Below are 26,025 nucleotides of genomic sequence, written 5' to 3' on the forward strand. Positions count from 1 at the left end.
GTGGTCGAGTATTGTGATACGATCACCTTAGTTTCCTAATGCGGACATGTGTCAATTCGCCGATTTCGCAAGGAAAGGCGGTGTTCGGATAAACCAGGTCAAACAGTACACCAAGAAATATAATTCAAACTGCAGACACTAGTGACATTGTGTAAATGATGATTTGAAGCGCTATCTTGAAGCATTTCACGGTGTCTGTTTTCCTGTGACGTGTATGCATGCTATGCAAGGAGGAAGACGCCCTTTGTTCAACGTGACAATTAAAATGTCACGTGTCACGTCCTATTAACGAGGGAGGATGACACAGGCGGGCCTCCTCGCTCCGATGTGGATATGGTCAGTATGGTATCACTGAGGTTCCTCGTTCAACCAATAGTCGTTTTGTTGACATTAAAAGGTAGGTTTGAGCTTATTTATATTTTTCATACTTACCAGATAGATGACTTTGCTTTTTGTGTGATCAAATATATCTAAGAATCATTGTGAACGTTTTCAGATCTGATATCACAACCATCATGTCCAACCCCTTACACGAAGACTTAAAGTCAAGTACTATCGTGTTATGAGGAGATTGGTTATTTGTACCACTATTTTGCATTGCAATATGTACCTGCAATGTACACCTGTAATTTACAACTGTACTTTGCACCTGACATGTTACCAATAACGCTGATTCACCTTGCAGGTGTTACGGGACAATGGGGCGGAGGTAACTATGGCACTATTCCTTGTTAGTTATAAACTTCCAAATGTTTATAATTCTAACATTAAGAAAATAAACATGACCAGTGCGTATCTAATCACCGAATGAATATAATGTATGTTTTATACATACAACTACATTTATACATAATACAACGATGGGATGTACACTAGGATCAACAGTAATGTTAGAAACATATTTTATTATATATCTTTCAATGGTGATATTTGTAGGTTGGGCAACCAAGTGTATATATAGCTTTGAAGTAAATATATTTAATGTATTTCATGTCATTGTATGATTTCAGGGGAGATTATGGGCAGCCCTCTCAGTAAGTATTGTGCAACATACATTCAGGGGCAGTATGTATTAGGGTTGAACTAAGGCGATATACAATAAACGTACAACAGATTAATACAACGTGTGCAATATTCACAGTTTATTCAATGTTTTTGTTATGAGCAGTTCAGTATGACCTGTGCAGTATTTGCAATTCATGTGACCGTTACCGATATTTCCAGTCCAATACAACTTGTACAATATTCACAGTTCATCACAGTGTCTTTAACCTTCATATTTCAATACAATGTGTAGAGTATTCACAGTTCAAAACCATGTGTACAGTATTCACAGCTCAATACAATGTTTACAGTATTCGCAGATTAATACAATGTTTACAGTATTCGCACTTCAATACAATGTTTACATTATCCACCGTGCAATACAATGTGTAGAGTGTTCACAGTTAGATACAATGTGTACAGCATTCAAAGTTCAATAAAATGTGTACAGTACCCACAGTCCGATACAATGTTTACATCATTGACAGCTCAATACAATTATTACAGTATTGACAGTTCGATACAATGTTTACAGAATTGACAGTTCAATACAATTATTACAGTATTGACAGTTTCATACAATTATTACATTATTGACAGTTCAATACAATTATTACAGTATTGACAGTTCAATACCATTATTACAGTATTGACAGTTCAATACAATTATTACAGTATTGACAGTTCAATACAATTATTACATTATTGACAGTTCAATACAATTATTACAGTATTGACAGTTCAATACAATTATTACATTATTGACAGTTCAATACAATTATTACAGTATTGACAGTTCAATACCATTATTACAGTATTGACAGTTCAATACAATTATTACAGTATTGACAATTCAATACAATTATTACAGTAGTGACAGTTAAAAAGGAATGTGTACATCATTGACAGTTCAATACCATTATTACAGCATTGACAGTTCAAATCAATGTTTACAGTATTTACAGTTCAATACAATTATTACAGTATTGACAATTCAAATCAATGTTTACACTATTGACAGTTTAATACAATTATTACATCATTAACAGTTCAATACAATGTTTACAGCATTGACAGTTCAATCCAATTATTACAGTATTGACAGTTCAATACCATTATTACAGTATTTACAGTTTAGTACAATTATTACAGTAGTGACAATTCAAATCAATGTTTACACTATTGACAGTTCAATACAATTATTACAGTATTGACAATTCAAATCAATGTTTACACTATTGACAGTTTAATACAATTATTACAGCATTGACAGTTCAATACAATTATTACAGTATTGACAGTTTAATACAATTATTACATTATTGACAGTTCAATACAATTATTACATTATTGACAGTTCAATACAATTATTACAGTATTGACAGTTGAAAGGAATGTGTACATCATTGACAGTTCAATACAATTATTACATTATTGACAGTTCAATACAATTATTACAGCATTCACAGTTCAATACAATGTGTACATCATTGACAGTTCAATACAACGTGTACCGTATTCACAGTATCTTTAAGATCTATGGGTCAATAAAGTTTAGATACTACTCTTAACGCAGTGCAATGTATCTGCTATTCGCAGATCAATTCAGCGTGTGGACCCATGAAGGTCCGGGTTAGTCTTTGTTTTCAGTAACCCATTCTTGTCGTAAGAGGCGACTAACGGGATCGGGTCAGGCTCGCTGACTTGGTTGACACATGTCATCGGTTACCAATTGCGTAGATCGATGCTGATGCTGTTGATCACTGGATTGTCTGGTCCAGACTCGATTATTTACAGACCGCTGAGTGCGGTGTAAAACTAAACTCACTCACTCAATACAACGTGTGCATAAGTCACAATTCAATACAATAAGTACAATATTCACAGTTCAACAAAATATGTAGAATAATCAAAGATGAACATGTGTACAATTATCACAGCTTAATACAATGTTTACAATATTCCCATTTCCATACAATATGTACAATTCGTAAGTATACATGTATGTATCCGATTACATAAAAAACAAAATGAATGTTGTTTCTAAGCTTACTTCTACAGCCAAATATTGACGGTGGAGCCTGCGGCAGGATCAGAGGAACATACCAAGCACATTCCTCTAATGTGATTGCATAAATAGCAACTTATCTTGTACTTACCGGCATTTCATTTATGGGCACTTATGACACACCGAATGTTTACTGACAACCACCCAACAATGAAAGTTAAGCATTATTTACATTGTTCTTTTATTCGTATGTTTGTTTAAGTGGACCCCGCCTTAGCCGGTCCGGGATTAATAGAGGGAGGTGAGTGATGGTCCTTGTATAACGCAACGCACAGCAATTTTCCAACTACATGTAAGTAATCAAGCTGGGACCAGACAATACAGTGATTGACTTCTTCAGCGTCGATATGAGCAATGGGGACACGACAGCATGCATCAATCAGTTCAACGAGCCTGTTCACTTGATCCCGTTTGTCGCCCTTTACGACAAACAGGCGATGCGGAAGTTCGGGTTTTATGGAAATTTTCACGGATTATTAGCGGCTGTAGACGTCTATAACGTAACGTCATATAAAAAAGAACAGATATATTGTAAATTAATATGAAACCCTGGTGGCGTAGAACGGATATATGTTTTCACGTTATATCACTGACTGACTGACTGAGTTTGGTTTTACGCCGCTTTTAGCAATATTCCAGCAACATCACGGCGGGGGACACCAGAAATGGGCTTCACTCACGTTATATCAAAATATGGTTGCGTGGAACAAATATATCATAACCGTATATAAAGAAACGCGTAGAAGAGGTGTATTAGAACGGTATGTCAAACCCTGGTTGTGTAGAACTGATGTATTGCAACGTTAGAGCAAAATGTGGTTGGTGCAATAGATATATTCTAACATAATATCAAAATCTGAATGCGTAGGACAGATATATTTTGACGTTATGTCAGCATATTTTGAAGAATAGACGCATAGTGACGCTATGTCTGTCTATAGTTGTCTAGAACAGATATATTGCAACGTAATGTCAACTTATGTCGTATAGAACATTTACTTATTTTCTGACGGTCGTGCGGTACCACCATATTGTTAGATTGCGTCAAGTCCCGGTCGTGTACAGCAGATAAACTACAAACAGGAGATACGGCACAGTGACAGGATTTACACTAAAGTCATTAATAGGAATCAGTGTTTGGCATTCTGTATATGTTGTGTTGTATTTCTTGAAACATAAGTTTCTTTTCAGGCGGATTCGGCATGGATCTTGGAGCAGGAATGGGTGGAGGGATGGGCGCCCGTGGAGGCGGTGGAGGGCCTCCTCCCCCGGCAGCTGGGGGCATGGGGATGGCCAGGGGTTTCCGTACGTATACAGCGTACTCACTTACGTATCTCTGATGATATCCGATACATTTCCCTTTTTGACCATACCATTTGTTACGTTAATTTAAGTAACATTCAATTGTATATCGCTCATGATATACAGATATACTCAACCCCATACAATGTAGATATACAATGATTGCTTAATGTGTATGAACGCATTGTTCACGTTGTGCGGCGCCATTGTTCGCAGATGACAAACACCGTTGTTGAGTCTTACTGAATGACGTCATGGTGCATTAATCTGACGTCATGTCGACTGTCAGCGTTGGGACCTAGTTGTCAGTATTAAGACACCCCGGCAGTACTGCAGCAGAACATCAAGTACTTCCGACATAAGGTTCCTTGACGCAGAGCCACAAACATCTTAATGTTTTCAGATCAATGGATACGTGTGTTCATGATATTATCAGACCCATGAAGGTCCGGGTTAGAATATTGATCTTCAGTAACCCATGCTTGTCGTAAGAGGCGACTAACGGGGTCGGGTGGTCAGGCTCGCTGACTTAGTTGGCACATGTCATCGTATCCCAGTTGCGTAGATTGATGTTCATGTTGTTGATCACTGGCTTGTCTGGTCCAGACTCGATTATTTACAGACCGCCGCCATATAGCTGTATTATTGCTGAGTGCGGCGTAAAACCAAACTCACTCACTCACTCATTATGTTATCACGGCCATGCTCTTCTAATAACGTAATTTCTTTACAAGTACTCCCTTTCAAACGTTTAGACACACTTAAAACACTCACTATATGTTGTGGATGTATATATATATATCGTTACTCGAAGATTGATTTCTCCACTAACTTGGGGGAACCAAGTGCAAACCTTATGCAGATGAACTGCACGAGGATCATGCATCAAATTGATGAAAGGCATATGCAAATATCGTGCATGTGAACAGCTGCGTTTTGGTGTAATGTTTTGTTAAGAATTACGCCAATTTTCACTGATTTTTATCATTTATTGAACTCATGACAATAATCTTTTCAACGTTACGAATTTGTTTTACAATATATCAGTTTATGTGTAAACAGTACCTTTAAACAGTATGGAATATTTTGCAAAATTTACTTTAGAACAGTTGCCTGAAGTAAGTAGCTATATCTACACTAGTGAGTCTAAACTTTTGAAAGTAAGTATATATTTAATACGATGTAGAGTCTGTGCCACGTTGATGCCAATGTCTGTTTGTATTACAGCACTGATGTCCCTAGATCAACTAGGTATGTGTTACTGGATACATCTGTCTGCACATTGTGTCTGTGTGACAGAATTCATCTGTCTGCACATTGTACCCATATAGGGAATCGAACCCGGGTGACGGCGTGCCAAGTGAACGATTTAACCACTAGGCTACCCCACCGCCCCTAATGATAACTAATTTGACAGGTGTTAACAGGGCAATCTGTTCAATGGATCAATATTTGATGACAGTTGGCGATCTCGGACTGTGTTGGTCAGCACGCTGACTATGTCTGTCAGCGGTCTCGTGTCTCACTCAGTCTATGGGGTTCGAACCGGGACTCAACCAAAAAATGCACTGTAACCTTCTAGCGCCCCACAAGCAGCTTGGGGTATCGGAGTCCATCACGTTGTATGAGCTTAGAGCATGTCCCTACTGCGTGTTCAGCACTTTATATGTGGCCTAAATACTATAAAAAAGTGTAATCCCAACTTATGTTACATTTGAACAAAAGTACAGTGCGTATTCTTAAAATGACGATACAATACCTTTAAATCACATATAGCGACGATATTCTTCAAACGCCATTTCGATCGTCATGCGTCATACGTTTGGCTTATGAAGCAGTGTTCGGCCGTGTTCGGCTGTGTTCGGCAGTATTCGGGCATGTACGACATTTCGGCGGTAACGGCGTATTGTTTAACGCCCTAAATGTGAATGACGACGATTTGAAGCCTTGTTTACATAACATGTGCTTGTTGTTTCAGCGGAGTACAATGAGATGCCCTACTTGCAACGCCCCCTAGCGGCCCGGATTGCGGAAGTGCAATGGAGGTGTAAGTATGATCATATGTTTTCCATGAACGGTAAACAAAACACGTACCTACAAACTATATCTGTATCCCTACGGTGGGGACACACAGGGCGGATTTTGGGAAGTTCATAGTTATTATTGGTACACGTGTATGTGAGCACTGAATGGGACTGGGAACTTCAGATGGGTATAAGTAAACACCCTGAGATGCTGATGTCATTATTCTAACATTTCGGTGAAAAGATCACAATCAGGGATTCGAACCACAAGGCACAGGATCCTGGCGCACACAAGGAACACAACGCTGCTTCCAATGCGGTAGATCTCACTGTACAATCAGTTACGACAAGATTGTCATCAGTTGTTCCAATCCCGATATAAACATTCACATGCTGGCAATCTTATTAAAACACTGTTGTCTAGTTCGTCAACGAGGCATATTGGCGGGAGACGTTGAGACTTTGAAACTTTGATCCAAGTGTTTCTAAAGGTTAGAGTAATGTTAAACAGCTTCTTTGAACTACACAGAGAATTCAGCACAAGGATCAATACAAAACTGTGCTATTTAGATTAAAACATTGGACTTGTTGGTCGTGTAACATGTTTATCGACAAAAAGACCTGATAGAAATTCATGGTGACGTTCACCTTTCTGACGCCGTCCGAAGAGTTAAACATGCGACAGGTCAGAGCATGTTGTCTTTATATCCTTATACACACGTGTCTATGCCTGTTTCCAGCCCAGATGCCGTCTATGCTAGCCGTGGATCCGCTCCAAACGGGATGTAAGTGTCTGTCCTAACTATTGCCGGAATCTACACTACCTCAGCGGCAATACACATAAAGCAGTATGGGGTGACTCTCTACACTTTCCCAGAGTTGATAACATCAATAAAACCCTTTAATATCGAATGAAACGTTTGTTTAAACCACTGTGCGATTCTGCCATATTAAATCAATATCAGAGATGGCATCAGGTGTTCGCGGATAACTGGTAACCATGGTACCACGGTAACTGGTAACCATGGTATCCAAGCCCCCTCGAAACCTGAAAGGTGTTTGTTAAATTCATCAAGGGTTAATAATTATGGAATTCTGCAAGCGTTATTATGGGATATCATCAGCTGGAATTGTTTGCGAGAGAGTTAAATAGTGTAGTCGAGCTGAGGTACTGTAGATTCCTAGGTACACGGGTACCCTAGACCCGTTGTGTTTGTGTTTTACATGACACATGTCAAATAACTAGTAATACATATAGTAACACCTTTAACTCACATTCGCCATCTGATTGGACATCTATCCTAACTGATGAACAACAGTATGACTAACGCAAATCATTTTGAAAGTGTTATCGTGGTATGAGATCAGACTTCAACAAGAATATAGTAAATATGTCTACATTAATCGTATTGTAGATATTACATTGACTCAGATTTCTTTCCTTATCTCTGATTTGTAATATGATAAACATGTAATTTGTAATCAACTTGACATTAATCTGACATTAAACATAACGTCGTAATGTATACACGTAGAAACCTTGTTAAGCCGGAGTCTGGTTCGATAAGCTATGTCGATGCATATGCAGGAGCAGATTATGATACCGTAGACGATGTCGCAGTGTCCCTGTTGACTTCTACAACATGATATGCCGTGCATACTATCACGCTACATCAAACCTAACCATAGTCTATAACAGCCAGTCAACGTGTGGCTATTCTATGTTTAAAAATTTAACATTAAATGAGTGAGTGAGTTCAATTTTACGCCACCTTTAGCAATATTCCAGCAATATCACGGCGGGGACACCAGAAATGGGCTTCACATGTGAGGGATCGAACTCAGGTCTTCGGTGTGACGAGCGAACGCTTTAACCACTAGACTACCCCACTTTAACTTAAAGTATACCGCAGTGAACGCTCTATCCAAACATCGAGTTCGCTTTAACGAGGTTTCGTTGTGTACAATGTGTACTTGTGTGTATTGTGTAATGCTAATTGGAGATTGCCTTACGTCCGTCCTCTCTTGCAGGGCAGCTCCTGGGGCGTAAGTGACACTAGCATAGATGGCGCTGTCTGGGTCAGAGGACACGTCAGGCATCTCATGGTGTTAGACAAACTAAAACATTGGCAAAGAAGTGGAAATATTAACAACCACCTTTATTTATACGTGTCATAAGTGAAATAAAGTATTACAAATACAAAACTAACGTCTTAAGTTTTTCCCGTCTATCGAAGTTCGTTTACGCTAAATCACGACACAGAGTGCTACATGTAAACGTCGACAGTTTTTCTAACACATTGAACAACAGGTATAGACGCAGGACGAACAAGCACCTGTAATTGTATCTTCGGCTAAATATTTTGAAGCTATAAGAAAAGCTTTGTCTTGAGAGTGACACAGTAATTTGGTATCAGGTCGACTTATAAGGTGTAAATCCTCTACGGATATCCTGGAACGAGCTGCGAGCCGATAACTATGTAAACTTCTATAAGCATGTTAATGTACATGACGTCAGTCTTTGGCACATGGTTAAAACTACCGCAGTGAATACATATATTAGGAAATAACATTATTCCCTCTTATAGCCCCACCGACGGTCACGGAGAAGCCGAAGCGATATAGATGTAAGTATACCGCCTGTAGCTATTCTATATGCTGCTTCACTAACGTGTAATGCTATTTAACACTGTCACATCAAGAACGGGCAGACCATTTGGTATTGTTTAGAGAATCTACGGTTTAGGGAAAACATTCAGTTCCTGAAAATTATCTAGTAACCAAAATGTGTTATTATACATCGTGTATTAAATACCTGCACTATTCGGTTTCCCCAGATTATGGGTGGTGGTCCAAACATAAGCTGGCCCTTTCCTTCAGACAAACACGTGGAATATTTTGAAGCAATGGCGGAAATATGTTTTGTTTTACAAATCCCTCGATCACCAACATTGTCAAATGGTCTGTGATTAACCTGTCTTGAAACAACATCAATAATAATTGTGTCAATAATTCAAACAGTTTCCTAGTATGTTTATGCTATTTTTGTCGTAATCATCTGTGTTATGTATCGTGCACCGCGAAGGATGTACGTAGGTTTAGTGTATAAATGTGTATAAGAGTGAAAATAATCAAATACATAGATCATAACCTGTATCTTTGTTGTCATGTTGTAGTATAGATTGGGACAGTTGAACCCGGTGTTAAAATCCACACAGTCAGTTGTGGACAGTCACATGATCCGTGTTGGAACTGTACTTCAGCAATCCCTGCTTGTCGTAAGAGGCGACTAACAGGATCGGGCGGTCAGATTCGCTGACCTGGTTGACTGACACATGCTGTTGTTCACTGATTGTCTGGTCCAGACGGACGCCATATAGCTGGAACACTGCTGATTGCGGCATTAAACAACAAACAAAAACCCCAAACAAACACATGATTATTCAAGTATTTTCCAGATCCAAGACTAGGAAATGAACCACCAGGTACGTTGTCGACATTCATCAAACGAATGTGCGTGAGTTACCAAATCTTTGGTTTATCTCTTGCAGAAGAACAATATGAAATGCCTCTGTATAATTTTGTTTGGAAGTTAACAAATCATATGTTATTGATGTTAAGACAGAACCAAAACGTTTCTTGTTACATTCTTTAACATCATACGTAACAGAACGTTCATGCCATGTATGATATACATACAGAAAATGGTGTTATACTTATATATTAATATTAGACGCCAAAAAGTTGTCACCGAACATTATACAAGAATAAGAATAACGTTGTCGTGCTACGTCGTCTACAAGTGATAAATGCGATAATTCTAAATCAAGATTTGAACGCTCGAAGACAGATACTTTCTTGCTATTGTACTTCATTCGTGTATTTTATTGTCAAATTCAAAGTATTAATTTCATTTTTTACAAAAACAAGATAAAGAAATCCAAAGGAATATTCAGGTTAAGATGGACTTTGTTATACAGAACATGAGAAAACGTTTCTGTCTTACGCATTACAACTCTAACGTCAGTCTCTGTTGTTTCAGGGCCCAGAGGGCCGGACAAGCACGGTGAGGGTTTTCAGTTACTTATTAACATGCCACAGTGAACTGCATGAATATAGCCCAAAGACAAACCAACATGTGCCCATTGACGATGTGTCGTCTAATTTAAAATGCGTATTTTTATATGTTACACATTAAATTATCATTATTAAAATTATTAGTAAACGGAAGTGAGTTTGAATATGATCCCACAACCAATATTTGTTGTAAAATGTATTAGCTTGCATTTACACATATAGTGATTTGTCATTGATTTGTAGTCGTCCATTCGAGTGTTGTTCACCACTAATTGGCCTACAATCCAAGTGAAATCGCTTTCGGCGGATAATCGAGGTTGATTAATCTTCTCAGTTAACATTATATACTTTACTATGGTCATGCAGTCAACGGTTGTGTTCCTAAATGAATTATGGGCAGTGAGGTTGCCTAGTGGTTAAACCACATAAGACCCGGGTTCGATTCCCCACATGGGTACAATGTGTGAAGACCATATCTGTTATAGTCTGATATTGCTTGAACATTGCTACAAGCGGCGTAAAACTAAACTCAGTCCTATATGGATCGACAATATATCACAATACGAATCTATTCTGTTCCAGCATGGACAAAACTCAAGGCTACTTTGGGTAAGTATAACTGTAAAGATGTTTCTTCACTACAGACAAGATACTGGTCCAGATGGTGACATAAACATCACATACTACTCAGTGTTATCAACGTGTTAGTACCTACACCGAAACGTCGCACTCATTGCAATAAAGAAGTTGACTGTCCATATAACTTGGTTTTCCTTCATCCAATACAACTTCTAAAATGCCTCTCAAAGAAATGTCAGATTTGTCATTAAAAATAAAAAAAATAAATAAATGGCAATTATGGTAGATTTATAATTCTATGATACATATATAAGTTTAAATGCACAAAACAGTCTGCTGGTATTTGTTCAAGAAAATCAAGATTTATGGATGTCAACTTCTTTCTTGTGAATAACACGACGTTTCGGAGTGTATGCTTGGTCCTTCATCAGGTGAATCTACTTTGATTACCTGATGAAGTAGCAAGAATACACTCCAAAACGTCGTGTTATTCATAATAAAGAAGTTGACATCAATAAATCTTGCTTTTCATATGCATTCCACTTCTCAATGCCCTACTAGGATTTGGTATTTCGTTTATTTTGTTTCAGATAAAACATTGTCTGTGTTCCCCACGCAGGAAAGGACAGATTTGAAGCCAATCGCTAGCAGATTTACCCAGGAACCCGCGCATCATACTGTCTCCAAGACTCTGCACCCTGCTCCAGGCTTTCAGGGCCGGGTTCCTCTTGTGCCACAGCAGAACAACACACTCAACACACACCGCACACACAACACACAGAGGTCACACAACACACACCATGCACCACACTCACACTTTAGACACAGTCTCTCAGGCAGCCATGGAACTAACGTCAAACCGTATATTGGTCCTACACGTCAGTCGATGCCTCCTTCTATCCCTTATACCCCATCTTCATCTCAACCAGTCTCTGCTTCAGCATCAGGTGCGCTGATCTCACAGCCCAGCACGGGTGTGAAAAATGCTGGGGCAGTCTTTGAATCCAAAACGCCAGTAGTTGCAACGTCCTTTCAACAGAGGGGAGTGTTTCAGCCCTCTCGGACACCATCTGGGCCAGTGATTTATCAGGCTCCCAGGAATATCCTGCTGAAACAGTCGGCTGCTTTTACGTCGCGGGGCAGAGTACAGAAAAATAGGCCTGTAGTATCTAGTAATTTCGCCCGTGGTACACAGAGCCCAGCTGTACATGGTGTGTCCCAGGTGCTTCATAAACCAGCGGCAGGGTTCAACCAGGTATACGTCCAGCCGAACACCGGGATATATGACTTACAAGGCATCAAGGCCACGGATGTAGGGTACACTCAGTTCGGTCCGGCCAAGTCAGCAATGATCCTTACTAAGAATCCTAACCCTCAGATTGAATCCATGAGACAGGCTGTCCAGAATGGAGAAAGATTTGGGACTGTTTTAAAATCCAATAAAACAGCTGGAGTTGCGTCCACCACGTCCCCATCTACAGCAGCCCCGCAGACACATCCTCGGCCTGGTCATCCACCCACGCCCCTGGACGCTCTGACCCAAGCAGCGGAAGGACCGTCAATATTTAACCTCAACTCAGTTTCACTCAATGGTGCTAGGATCAGATCAGGTATTCCAAACGCCATTCCCGATCCATACAGCTCCGTTACAAGTTCTCCCTATCTAGACGCGGGGAGTCTATATGGTGTTAGACAGGAGCCGCACTTGACAACCCAGTCGTGGAGCTACACCTCCCCGGGGACCTACTACACTCTACCCCAGACCCTGTACCCTGACTATCTGACGCACACGCCGTACTACCAGGGGTATTACGAGTTGAACTCGGTACCGAACCAAGTAGCTGCTGGTGCTGTCGGTTCGGACTACATCCGCGGTGGCCTGGTGGTCCAGCAGAGTCATAACTCTGTATATCAGATCGCGGACACTGCCAGGAAAATAACCACACTGCCCACACCAACAACAACGTCATACGATCCATCAACACAAGCATCGACCACACCACCATCAACTGCATCCACTTCAACTACACCGTCATCAACCACACAGCTACCGACCACGCCAACTTCAACCTCACAGACTACATCTACTCAACCACCTGTGGCAACTAGTGAGAAGCTGATGACTGAAACACCTTTAGTTTCTATGTCACCTTCTTCTAAGATGGTGGAGGCAACTACAGTGACTCCGTTGCCAACGCTTCAAACATCATCCCTTTCACAACCGTACGGTCGGCAGCTGAAACACATGGACCCTCGTTCCCAGCAGCTGAATCCTGGAAGACCGCCACTGTATCGAGACCGACAGATCAACATCCGACCAGAGTACCTTCTACAGAGAGACAGGTACCGAGCAGTGTGGAATGTTCGCCCCAGTGATAGCATGGGACCAAGGCCCACTCATGTCAAACCAAACCCGAACCCGCGTTATCCATTAAGACAGACTACAACTGAAGGTACGAACCTGATGACCTCGACTGCAGTGGAGTCTTCGTCATCAGCAGCTTCTACATCTTCACGAACTTCAACCGAAACAACAATTTTACCGACAACACCACAACCAACAACAGGTGAACCAGCACCAGAACCAACAGCAGAACACACGACAGTAACCATTCCGTCAGTAAACAGTTCAGCTTCTACCACGGCAGAGAGTTCAGGCTCGCCCAACATGGTCGAGGGACCACCAGACACAGGAACCCTTCCGAGCCACAGCTTCACTCCAGCTATTCACGAAAATGCCTCCTCTCCAGTCACCGTGGTGTCAAGTTCGTATAAAGAAGCGTTCCATCAAAGCCACCAGTTGTTTGACGCCCAGATTCAGAATATGGACAGACTACAATTGCTTGCCCAGGGGAACGTTGACTCACAGACTAGAACATCGGCAATTGTAAACAACAACACTCAACCCAATAACCAAGGCCTTGAAGCTCGGCCAGTAACCACTGAGACCTCCACATATACAGTAACAACATCAACGCCAGTGCTCGTATCTACAACATCTGTTGCCGCATTAACAGCCAGCGCGTCCTCACCAGTACCTCCAACAACCACCTTGACGCCAACGACAGTTTCAATCACTTCACAGTCAACGACGTCACAACCTACGACGCCACATGTTAATGTATTAGATACTTCAAAACTGACGACGTCACACTATACAGATTATATTAGCAATTCGGGCAGGAACCCCACTTTGATTGGGCAGTCTTTGGTCCTAGCACAAAACAGGTTTAACCCAGGAACACAAGGGCATGTAAATGTGAGAGGTCGAATTGAACTGAGTGACCAGATGCAGTTTTCTGGAACTGGTGAGTCCCTACACGGACATCTTACGTTAAAGCAGGTGGGAGGCAGCACTGGCGTGACCGTAAAACCATTAAGTATTCAGCAACCCACAGTTCCTCCAAGAACAAGTCACCTAAGCTTACCACGCCGGTCGTCATTCGTCAACAGTGCTCTAACCATGAGACATAACACCCCAGTGTTGCGGACTTCAGTCAACCCAAACATGTCGATGCTGTCCGCAACCCCGGCCCCCAAATTCCCCCTGAATACGAGGACAGGGCGGATGCAGTATCAATATCCTCAACGTACCGTGCAACCACTGCGATCGTTTCAAACCAATAAACAGACCATGGGTAGTTCACAACGATTTGGAAGCCAGACTGTTGTACCAAGAAGCCACTTTCTCCAGAGATACCCTAGTAGGATACACTCACACAGAGTCACACCACAACCAACATTCCGTAGACAAAACTTCACAAAACCAACATTCTCTCATATACCTTTGCACACCACACTTCACACCTCACTACATAAAGGCTTACGGACATCTCACAACTTCATAAACCATTCCAGAATGACGAGAGGGCGTGGTCTCAAACAAGGAATGCCTGCTGCCCTTGGGGGTCAGGGCAATCCGAGACATTCATCTAAAGTGACAACCAGACCCGTCCCAGGCACACATCGGGCAGCCGCTGGACGAAAGGGTGTTCCTTATGCCACGGCCTCCTCAGTACATCCAACACATCCACGGAAGTCTGTTGAGGTAAGAAGTGTTGTGCCCAAGACGAATCTAATAGATGGCAAACCAAGAGCGACACAGCGGCACCCAAACATTAAACTGGGACGACCTGGACATCCTTCCACGACTCACCACCATCTGAAACGTCCAGCATCCTCTTCACAGTCACCCCATCCACAGAGGAGGCCACATCTTAGACCCCCTTCCGCGTCCAACACCACAGCTTCAACTGATAACCCACGAGGTCAGATTGCTGCGTTGAATACTGGCATAAGTAAACTAGTATCTGCAATACTGCCCAGACCTACACATGCCGGACACCCTTCAACCAGTCCAAGAGGGGTTAGTCAGAGAAGACACCATCATAGAAGAACCCATCATTCTGGACGTCCACATCAACAGCCTCCTTCAAGGAATGCTTTAGGGTCAGTTTTACCCAAACCAGCACCAACGTCAACCATACAACGTCCTCTACTCTACTCTACTCTGGGGAGTTTTTCAGCGGCTGCCAAGACCCATAAATCTTTGCGTGTAGGGAACCCCATCAATAAGATTAAGCTGACGTCAGCAAATCCCAGACCCCAGCATCCAGCATCTGGCAAGTTACAGCTTCGACAAGTAAAAAGTAAGTGTTGGTATGAGGGAATGTGGTGAGTGGGTGAGCAGGTTTTTGCACAATGTCCCCCCCCCCCATACACACACACACACACACACACACACACACACACACTTCTCTAAAAATACATAATGCATGTTTCTCAATAACACTAACTACTGGCCCTGAAGGAAGCTGCCATATAATTTATTCCCCTATTACTTACGTATTTAGATTACAATATTAAATTAAATAGTACTATTATGTGAATGCAGCGTTGCGGCCTCTACCGGACTAACATTATTATGAAACAATATTATGAAACCAGTTCGTCAAACACGTCAAACACCGACAACTCCGCGTAAAACAGTTTTCGATGTACGGAGCAATCGTTTACATTCCAAGTATGGCAAGTGTTATCTGTTTGGAAGCTGTTCGCCTCGAAGTCTCAGTTATCGATTTCAGGCAAGTCGTAAGGGATAACAAGTCTTTTATTGCATCAATAAGAGGCTAAAGTTTGTGTGGATATGCCCCTAATAGATAAAATACAGGCCAAAATATTGTCGAAAAGGTGTGACATTGTGCCTTTAAGATATTTTGAAGTCATCATCATACGCTGCACCCTTCTTGGGATTTAAACCCAGGTCTTTCTTGTGATGAAGTGAATGGTTAACGGTACAACACATGGTATGACTAATGGGGGGACACCCACACACCCAGTATAGTCAGTGTACCCAGTGTACCAGTATATTCAGTGTACCCAGTGTACCAGTATATTCAGTGTACCAGTGTACCAGTATATTCAGTCCCAGTGTACCCAGTGTACCCAGTGTACCAGTATGTACCAATTATATATATTCATTTTGGTATTTAAGGAAGAGAGTTTTTATGGATGTCAACTTTTGTAATTTATTATGAGAAACACAACGTCGCGGAGTAACCATCATTGCTTGTTTCATTCGTGTTCTACATGGAACCGATTCTCAGTATGGTTCATGGTTGTAGTTCAGTATATGTTGTAGTTCCAACGTTCTTCTAGTGTGTTTCTGGTCTAACCGGAGATGTCTGCTATGAGACAAACTGATACACTAATACCATGTGTATGTTGTTCCTTCCAGTGGGCCAACCGGCGCCAAGAGCCATCCAGCCTACAGGTTCGTAACTCTTTTATGTCTGAACTACGTAACTCTACATAGTCTCTCAGCCTACAGGGTCGTAACTCTTTTATGTCTAAACTACGTAACTGTACATAGTCTCTCAGCCTACAGGGTCGTAACTCTTGATGTCTGAAACTACGTAACTCTAGTCTCTCAGCCTACAGGGTCGTAACTCTTGATGTCTGAACTACGTAACTCTACATAGTCTCTCAGCCTACAGGGTCGTAACTCTTGATGTCTGAACTACGTGACTCTACATAGTCTCTCAGCCTACAGGGTCGTAACTCTTGATGTCTGAACTACGTAACTCTACATAGTCTCTCAGCCTACAGGGTCGTAACTCTTGATGTCTGAACTACGTAACTCTACATAGTCTCTCAGCCTACAGGGTCGTAACTCTTGATGTCTGAACTACGTAACTGTACATAGTCTCTCAGCCTACAGAGTCGTAACTCTTGATGTCTGAACTACGTAACTCTACATAGTCTCTCAGCCTACAGAATTCTTGATGTCGTAAATCTTGATGTCTAAACCTACGTCACTCTTTACATAGTCTCTCAGCCTACAGAGTCGTAACTCTTGATGTCTGAACTACGTAACTCTACATAGTCTCTCAGCCTACAGAGTCGTAACTCTTGATGTCTGAACTACGTAACTCTACATAGTCTCTCAGCCTACAGGGTCGTAACTCTTGATGTCTGAACTACGTAACTCTACATAGTCTCTCAGCCTACATGTTCGTAACTCTTGATGTCTCAACTACGTAACTCTACATAGTCTCTCAGCCTACAGGTTCGTAACTCTTGATGTCTGAACTACGTAACTCTACATAGTCTCTCAGCCTACAGGTTCGTAACTCTTTTATGTCTAAACTACGTAACTCTACATAGTCTCTCAGCCTACAGGGTCGTAGCTCTTGATGTCTGAACTACGTAACTCTACATAGTCTCTCAGCCTACAGGGTCGTAACTCTTGATGTCTGAACTACGTAACTCTACATAGTCTCTCAGCCTACAGGGTCGTAACTCTTGATGTCTGAACTACGTAACTCTACATAGTCTCTCAGCCTACAGGGTCGTAATTCTTGATGTCTAAACTACGTAACTATAGTCCCTCAGCCTACAGGGTCGTAACTCTTGATGTCTGAACTACGTAACTCTACATAGTCTCTCTCAGCCTACAGGGTCGTAATTCTTGATGTCTGAACTACGTAACTACATAGTCTCTCAGCCTACAGGGTCGTAACTCTTGATGTCTGAACTACGTAACTCTACATAGTCTCTCAGCCTACAGGGTCGTAATTCTTGATGTCTGAACTACGTAACTCTACATAGTCTCTCAGCCTACAGGGTCGTAATTCTTGATGTCTGAACTACGTAACTCTACATAGTCTCTCAGCCTACAGGGTCGTAATTCTTGATGTCTGAACTACGTAACTCTACATAGTCTCTCAGCCTACAGGGTCGTAACTCTTGATGTCTGAACTACGTAACTCTACATAGTCTCTCAGCCTACAGGGTCGTAACTCTTGATGTCTGAACTACGTAACTCTATAGTCTCTCAGCCTACAGGGTCGTAACTCTTGATGTCTGAACTACGTAACTCTACATAGTCTCAGCCTACAGGGTCGTAATTCTTGATGTCTGAACTACGTAACTCACATAGTCTCTCAGCCTACAGGGTCGTAACTCTTGATGTCTGAACTACGTCACTCTACATAGTCTCTCAGCCTACAGGGTCGTAACTCTTGATGTCTGAACTACGTAACTCTACATAGTCTCTCAGCCTACAGGGTCGTAATTCTTGATGTCTGAACTACGTAACTATAGTCTCTCAGCCTACAGGGTCGTAACTCTTGATGTCTGAACTACGTAACTCTACATAGTCTCTCAGCCTACAGGTTCGTAATTCTTGATGTCTGGCTACAGTAGTAACATAGTCTCTCAGCCTACAGGGTCGTAACTCTTGATGTCTGAACTACGTAGCTATACATAGTCTCTCAGCCTACAGGGTCGTAACTCTTGATGTCTGAACTACGTAACTCTACATAGTCTCTCAGCCTACAGGGTCGTAACTCTTGATGTCTGAACTACGTAACTCTACATAGTCTCTCAGCCTACAGGGTCGTAAAATCTTGATGTTTAAACTACGTAACTCTACATAGTCTCTCAGCCTACAGGGTCATGTAACTCTTGATGTCTGAACTACGTAACTCTACATAGTCTCTCAGCCTACAGGTTCGTAATTCTTGATGTCTAAACTACGTAACTCTACATAGTCTCTCAGCCAACATGGTCGTAACTCTTAATGTCTGAACTACGTAACTCTACATAGGCTCTCAGCCTACATGTTCGTAACTCTTGATGTCTAAACTACGTCACTCTACATAGTCTCTCAGCCCTACATGTTCGTAACTCTTAATGTCTAAACTACGTAACTCTACATAGGCTCTCAGCCTACAGGTTCGTAACTCTTGATGTCTAAACTACGTAACTCTACATAGGCTCTCAGCCTACATGTTCGTAACTCTTAATGTCTAAACTACGTAACTCTACATAGGCTCTCAGCCTACAGGTTCGTAACTCTTGATGTCTAAACTACGTAACTCTACATAGGCTCTCAGCCTACATGTTCGTAACTCTTAATGTCTGAGCTACGTAACTCTGCATAGTCTCTCAGCCTACAGGTTCGTAACTCTTGATGTCTAAAGTATGTAACTCTACATAGTCTCTCAGCCTACAGAGTCGTAACTCTTGATGTCTAAACTACGTAACTATACATTGTCTCTCAGCCTACAGGTTCGTAACTCTTGATGTCTAAACTACGTAACTCTACATAGTCTCTCAGCCTACAGGGTCGTAACTCTAAATGTCTAAACTACTTAACTCTACATAGTCTCTCAGCCTACAGGGTCGTAACTCTTGATGTCTAAACTACTTAACTCTACATAGTCCCTCAGCCTACAGGTTCGTAACTCTTGATGTCTAAACTACTTAACTCTACATAGTCCCTCAGCCTACAGGGTCGTAGCTCTTGATGTCTAAACTACGTAACTCTACATAGTCTCTCAGCCTACATGTTCGTAACTCTTAATGTCTAAACTACGTCACTCTACATAGGCTCTCAGCCTTACAGAGTCGTAACTCTTGATGTCTAAACTATGTAACTCTACATAGTCCCTCAGCCTACAGGGTCGTAACTCTTGAAATCTGAACTACGTAACTCTACATAGTCTCTCAGCCTACAGGTTCGTAAATCTTGATGTTTAAACTATGTAACTCTACATAGTCTCTCAGCCCTACAGTTTCGTAACTCTTAATGTCTAAACCTCATTAACTCTACATAGGCTCTCAGCCTACATGTTCGTAATTCTTGATGTCTAAACTACGTAACTCTACATAGTCTCTCAGCCTACATGTTCGTAACTCTTGATGTCTAAACTACGTAACTCTACATAGGCTCTCAGCCTACATGTTCGTAACTCTTGATGTCTAAACTACGTAACTCTACATAGTCTCTCAGCCTACAGGGTCGTAACTCTTAATGTCTAAACTACGTAACTCTACATAGGCTCTCAGCCTACATGTTCGTAACTCTTGATGTCTAAACTACGTAACTCTACATAGGCTCTCAGCCTACATGTTCGTAACTCTTAATGTCTAAACTACGTCACTCTACATAGGCTCTCAGCCTACATGTTCGTAACTCTTGATGTCTAAACTACGTAACTCTACATAGGCTCTCAGCCTACATGTTCGTAACTCTTAATGTCTGAGCTACGTAATACTCTACATAGTCTCTCAGCCTACAGGTTCGTAATGTCTTGATGTCTAAAGTATGTAACTCTACATAGTCTCTCAGCCTACAGAGTCGTAACTCTTGATGTCTAAACTACGTAACTATACATTGTCTCTCAGCCTACAGAGTCGTAACTCTTGATGTCTTAACTACTGTAACTCTACACATAGTCTCTCAGCCTACAGGGTCGTAACTCTAAATGTCTAAACTACTTAACTCTACATAGTCTCTCAGCCCACAGGGGTCAGTAACTCTTGATGTCTAAACTACTTAACCTACATAGTCCCTCAGCCTACAGGTTCGTAACTCTTGATGTCTAAACTACTTAACTCTACATAGTCCCTCAGCCTACAGGGTCGTAACTCTTGATGTCTAAGCTTACGTAACTCTACATAGTCTCTCAGCCTACAGGTTCGTAACTCTTGATGTCTAAACTATGTAACTCTACATAGTCTCTCAGCCTTGCAGAGTCGTAACTCTTGAAATCTGAACTACGTAACTCTACATAGTCTCTCAGCCTACAGGTTCGTAACTCTTAATGTCTAAACTATGGCTCTACATAGTCTCTCAGCCTTACAGAGTCATGTCTCTTGAAATCTGAACTACGTAACTCTTCATAGTCTCTCAGCCTACAGGTTCGTAACTCTTGATGTCTAAACTACGTAACTCTACATAGTCCCTCAGCCTACAGGGTCGTAACTCTTGATGTCTAAACTACGTAACTCTACATAGTCCCTCAGCCTACAGGGTCGTAACTCTTGAAATCTGAACTACGTCACTCTACATAGTCTCTCAGCCTACAGGGTCGTAAATCTTGATGTCTAAACTACGTAACTCTACATAGTCTCTCAGCCTACAGAGTCGTAACTCTTGATGTCTAAACTACGTCCCTCTACATAGTCTCTCAGCCTACATGTTCGTAACCCTTGATGTCTAAACTACGTAACTCTACATAGTCCCTCAGCCTACAGGGTCGTAACTCTTGAAATCTGAACTACGTAACTCTACATAGTATCTCAGCCTACAGGTTTTTAAATCTTGATGTCTAAACTACGTCACTCTACATAGTCTCTCAGCCTACATGTTCGTAACTCTTGATGTCTAAACTACGTAACTCTACATAGGCTCTAAGCCTACATGTTCGTAACTCTTGATGTCTAAACTACGTCACTCTACATAGTCTCTCAGCCTACTGGGTCGTAACTCTTGAAATCTGAACTACGTAACTCTACATAGTCTCTCAGCCTACATGTTCGTAACTCTTAATGTCTAAACTACTTCATTCTACATAGGCTCTCAGCCTACATGTTCGTAACTCTTAATGTCTAAACTACGTAACTCTACATAGGCTCTCAGCCTACATGTTCGTAACTCTTGATGTCTAAACTACGTCACTCTACATAGTCTCTCAGCCTACAGAGTCGTAACTCTAAATGTCTAAACTACGTAACTCTACATAGTCTCTCAGCCTTACAGAGTCGTAACTCTTGAAATCTGAACTACGTAACTATACATAGTCTCTCAGCCTACAGGTTCGTAACTCTTGATGTCAGAGCTACGTAACTCTACATAGTCTCTCAGCCTACAGGTTCGTAACTCTTGATGTCTGAGCTACGTAGCTATACATAGTCTCTCAGCCTACATGTTCGTAACCCTTGATGTCTAAACTACGTAACTCTACATAGTCCCTCAGCCTACAGGGTCGTAACTCTTAATGTCTAAACTACGTAACTCTACATAGGCTCTCAGCCTACATGTTCGTAACTCTTGATGTCTAAACTACGTAACTCTACATAGTCCCTCAGCCTACAGGGTCGTAACTCTTGATGTCTAAACTACGTAACTCTACATAGTCCCTCAGCCTACAGGGTCGTAACTCTTGAAATCTGAACTACGTCACTCTACATAGTCTCTCAGCCTACAGGGTCGTAAATCTTGATGTCTAAGCTACGTAACTCTAGTCTCAGCCTACAGAGTCGTAACTCTTGATGTCTAAAACTACGTCCCTCTACATAGTCTCTCAGCCTACATGTTCGTAACCCTTGATGTCTAAACTACGTAACTCTACATAGTCCCTAAGCCTACAGGGTCGTAACTCTTGAAATCTGAACTACGTAACTCTACATAGTATCTCAGCCTACAGGTTTTTAAATCTTGATGTCTAAACTACGTCACTCTACATAGTCTCTCAGCCTACATGTTCGTAACTCTTGATGTCTAAACTACGTAACTCTACATAGGCTCTAAGCCTACATGTTCGTAACTCTTGATGTCTAAACTACGTCACTCTACATAGTCTCTCAGCCTACTGGGTCGTAACTCTTGAAATCTGAACTACGTAACTCTACATAGTCTCTCAGCCTACAGGTTCATAACTCTTAATGTCTAAACTACTTCATTCTACATAGGCTCTCAGCCTACATGTTCGTAACTCTTATTAATCCAAACTACGTGTAACTCTACATAGGCTCTCAGCCTACATGTTCGTGTAACTCTTGATGTCTAAACTACGTCACTCTACATAGTCTCTCAGCCTACAGAGTCGTAACTCTAAAATGTCTAAACTACGTAACTCTCTACATGAGTCTCTCAGCCTTACAGAGTCGTAACTCTTGAAATCTGAACTACGTAACTATACATAGTCTCTCAGCCTACATGTTCGTAACTCTTGATGTCAGAGCTACGTAACTCTACATAGTCTCTCAGCCTACAGGTTCGTAACTCTTGATGTCTGAGCTACGTAGCTATACATAGTCTCTCAGCCTACATGTTCGTAACCCTTGATGTCTAAACTACGTAACTCTACATAGTCCCTCAGCCTACAGGGTCGTAACTCTTAATGTCTAAACTACGTAACTCTACATAGGCTCTCAGCCTACATGTTCGTAACTCTTGATGTCTAAACTACGTAACTCTACATAGGCTCTCAGCCTACATGTTCGTAACTCTTAATGTCTGAGCTACGTAACTCTGCATAGTCTCTCAGCCTACAGGTTCGTAACTCTTGATGTCTAAAGTATGTAACTCTACATAGTCTCTCAGCCTACAGAGTCGTAACTCTTGATGTCTAAACTACGTAACTATACATTGTCTCTCAGCCTACAGAGTCGTAACTCTTGATGTCTAAACTACGTAACTCTACATAGTCTCTCAGCCTACAGGGTCGTAACTCTAAATGTCTAAACTACTTAACTCTACATAGTCTCTCAGCCTACAGGGTCGTAACTCTTGATGTCTAAACTACTTAACTCTACATAGTCCCTCAGCCTACAGGTTCGTAACTCTTGATGTCTAAACTACTTAACTCTACATAGTCCCTCAGCCTACAGGGTCGTAACTCTTGATGTCTAAACTACGTAACTCTACATAGTCTCTCAGCCTACATGTTCGTAACTCTTGATGTCTAAACTACGTCACTCTACATAGGCTCTCAGCCTTACAGAGTCGTAACTCTTGATGTCTAAACTATGTAACTCTACATAGTCCCTCAGCCTTCAGGGTCGTAACTCTTGAAATCTGAACTACGTAACTCTACATAGTCTCTCAGCCTACAGGTTCGTAAATCTTGATGTTTAAACTATGTAACTCTACATAGTCTCTCAGCCTACAGTTTCGTAACTCTTAATGTCTAAACTACGTAACTCTACATAGGCTCTCAGCCTACATGTTCGTAACTCTTGATGTCTAAACTACGTAACTCTACATAGTCTCTCAGCCTACATGTTCGTAACTCTTCATGTCTAAACTACGTAACTCTACATAGGCTCTCAGCCTACATGTTCGTAACTCTTGATGTCTAAACTACGTAACTCTACATAGTCTCTCAGCCTACATGTTCGTAACTCTTAATGTCTAAACTACGTAACTCTACATAGGCTCTCAGCCTACAGGGTCGTAACTCTTGATGTCTAAACTACGTAACACTACATAGGCTCTCAGCCTACATGTTCGTAACTCTTAATGTCTAAACTACGTCACTCTACATAGGCTCTCAGCCTACATGTTCGTAACTCTTGATGTCTAAACTACGTAACTCTACATAGGCTCTCAGCCTACATGTTCGTAACTCTTAATGTCTGAGCTACGTAACTCTACATAGTCTCTCAGCCTACAGTTTCGTAACTCTTGATGTCTAAAGTATGTAACTCTACATAGTCTCTCAGCCTACAGAGTCGTAACTCTTGATGTCTAAACTACGTAACTATACATTGTCTCTCAGCCTACAGAGTCGTAACTCTTGATGTCTTAACTACGTAACTCTACATAGTCTCTCAGCCTACAGGGTCGTAACTCTAAATGTCTAAACTACTTAACTCTACATAGTCTCTCAGCCCACAGGTTCGTAACTCTTGATGTCTAAACTACTTAACTCTACATAGTCCCTCAGCCTACAGGGTCGTAACTCTTGATGTCTAAACTACGTAACTCTACATAGTCTCTCAGCCTACAGGTTCGTAACTCTTGATGTCTAAACTATGTAACTCTACATAGTCTCTCAGCCTTACAGAGTCGTAACTCTTGAAATCTGAACTACGTAACTCTACATAGTCTCTCAGCCTACAGGTTCGTCACTCTTAATGTCTAAACTATGTAACTCTACATAGTCTCTCAGCCTTACAGAGTCGTAACTCTTGAAATCTGAACTACGTAACTCTTCATAGTCTCTCAGCCTACAGGTTCGTAACTCTTGATGTCTAAACTACGTAACTCTACATAGTCCCTCAGCCTACAGAGTCGTAACTCTTGATGTCTAAACTACGTAACTCTACATAGTCCCTCAGCCTACAGGGTCGTAACTCTTGAAATCTGAACTACGTCACTCTACATAGTCTCTCAGCCTACAGGGTCGTAAATCTTGATGTCTAAACTACTTAACTCTACATAGTCTCTCAGCCTACAGAGTCGTAACTCTTGATGTCTAAACTACGTCCCTCTACATAGTCTCTCAGCCTACATGTTCGTAACCCTTGATGTCTAAACTACGTAACTCTACATAGTCCCTCAGCCTACAGGGTCGTAACTCTTGAAATCTGAACTACGTAACTCTACATAGTATCTCAGCCTACAGGTTTGTAAATCTTGATGTCTAAACTACGTCACTCTACATAGTCTCTCAGCCTACATGTTCGTAACTCTTGAAATCTAAACTACGTAACTCTACATAGGCTCTCAGCCTACATGTTCGTAACTCTTGATGTCTAAACTACGTCACTCTACATAGTCTCTCAGCCTACAGGGTCGTAACTCTTGAAATCTGAACTACGTAACTCTACATAGTCTCTCAGCCTACATGTTCGTAACTCTTAATGTCTAAACTACTTCATTCTACATAGGCTCTCAGCCTACATGTTCGTAAC

The 26,025-nt window shown here is 41.4% G+C and overlaps 1 protein-coding gene across 4 annotated transcripts in view; it reads left to right on the forward strand.

Annotated features, from left to right (window-relative positions):
* Positions 1 to 254: 254 nt before the first annotated feature.
* Positions 255 to 26,025, forward strand: part of LOC124285129 (mucin-5AC-like) — a 28,885-nt gene continuing 3,114 nt past the window's right edge. The window contains exons 1-15 of one of the 4 annotated variants that reach the window (XM_046721281.1): positions 255 to 397; positions 686 to 709; positions 1,011 to 1,034; positions 3,315 to 3,353; positions 4,304 to 4,417; positions 5,642 to 5,665; positions 6,393 to 6,461; positions 7,179 to 7,223; positions 8,470 to 8,484; positions 9,027 to 9,065; positions 9,897 to 9,923; positions 10,481 to 10,504; positions 11,098 to 11,124; positions 11,685 to 15,743; positions 16,832 to 16,867. In XM_046721281.1, the coding sequence (XP_046577237.1) occupies positions 334 to 397; positions 686 to 709; positions 1,011 to 1,034; positions 3,315 to 3,353; positions 4,304 to 4,417; positions 5,642 to 5,665; positions 6,393 to 6,461; positions 7,179 to 7,223; positions 8,470 to 8,484; positions 9,027 to 9,065; positions 9,897 to 9,923; positions 10,481 to 10,504; positions 11,098 to 11,124; positions 11,685 to 15,743; positions 16,832 to 16,867 (4,630 nt within the window). In that variant the 5' untranslated portion in view covers positions 255 to 333. The remainder of the gene's footprint in view (positions 398 to 685; positions 710 to 1,010; positions 1,035 to 3,314; positions 3,354 to 4,303; positions 4,418 to 5,641; positions 5,666 to 6,392; positions 6,462 to 7,178; positions 7,224 to 8,469; positions 8,485 to 9,026; positions 9,066 to 9,896; positions 9,924 to 10,480; positions 10,505 to 11,097; positions 11,125 to 11,684; positions 15,744 to 16,831; positions 16,868 to 26,025) is intronic. The other 3 variants (XM_046721282.1, XM_046721283.1, XM_046721284.1) reach the window with 3 other exon arrangements.

This window comes from Haliotis rubra, unplaced genomic scaffold, assembly GCF_003918875.1.
Source record: "Haliotis rubra isolate DU_JTF1 unplaced genomic scaffold, ASM391887v1 Scf353, whole genome shotgun sequence".
In the NCBI taxonomy this organism is placed as follows: Eukaryota; Metazoa; Mollusca; class Gastropoda; order Lepetellida; family Haliotidae; genus Haliotis; species Haliotis rubra.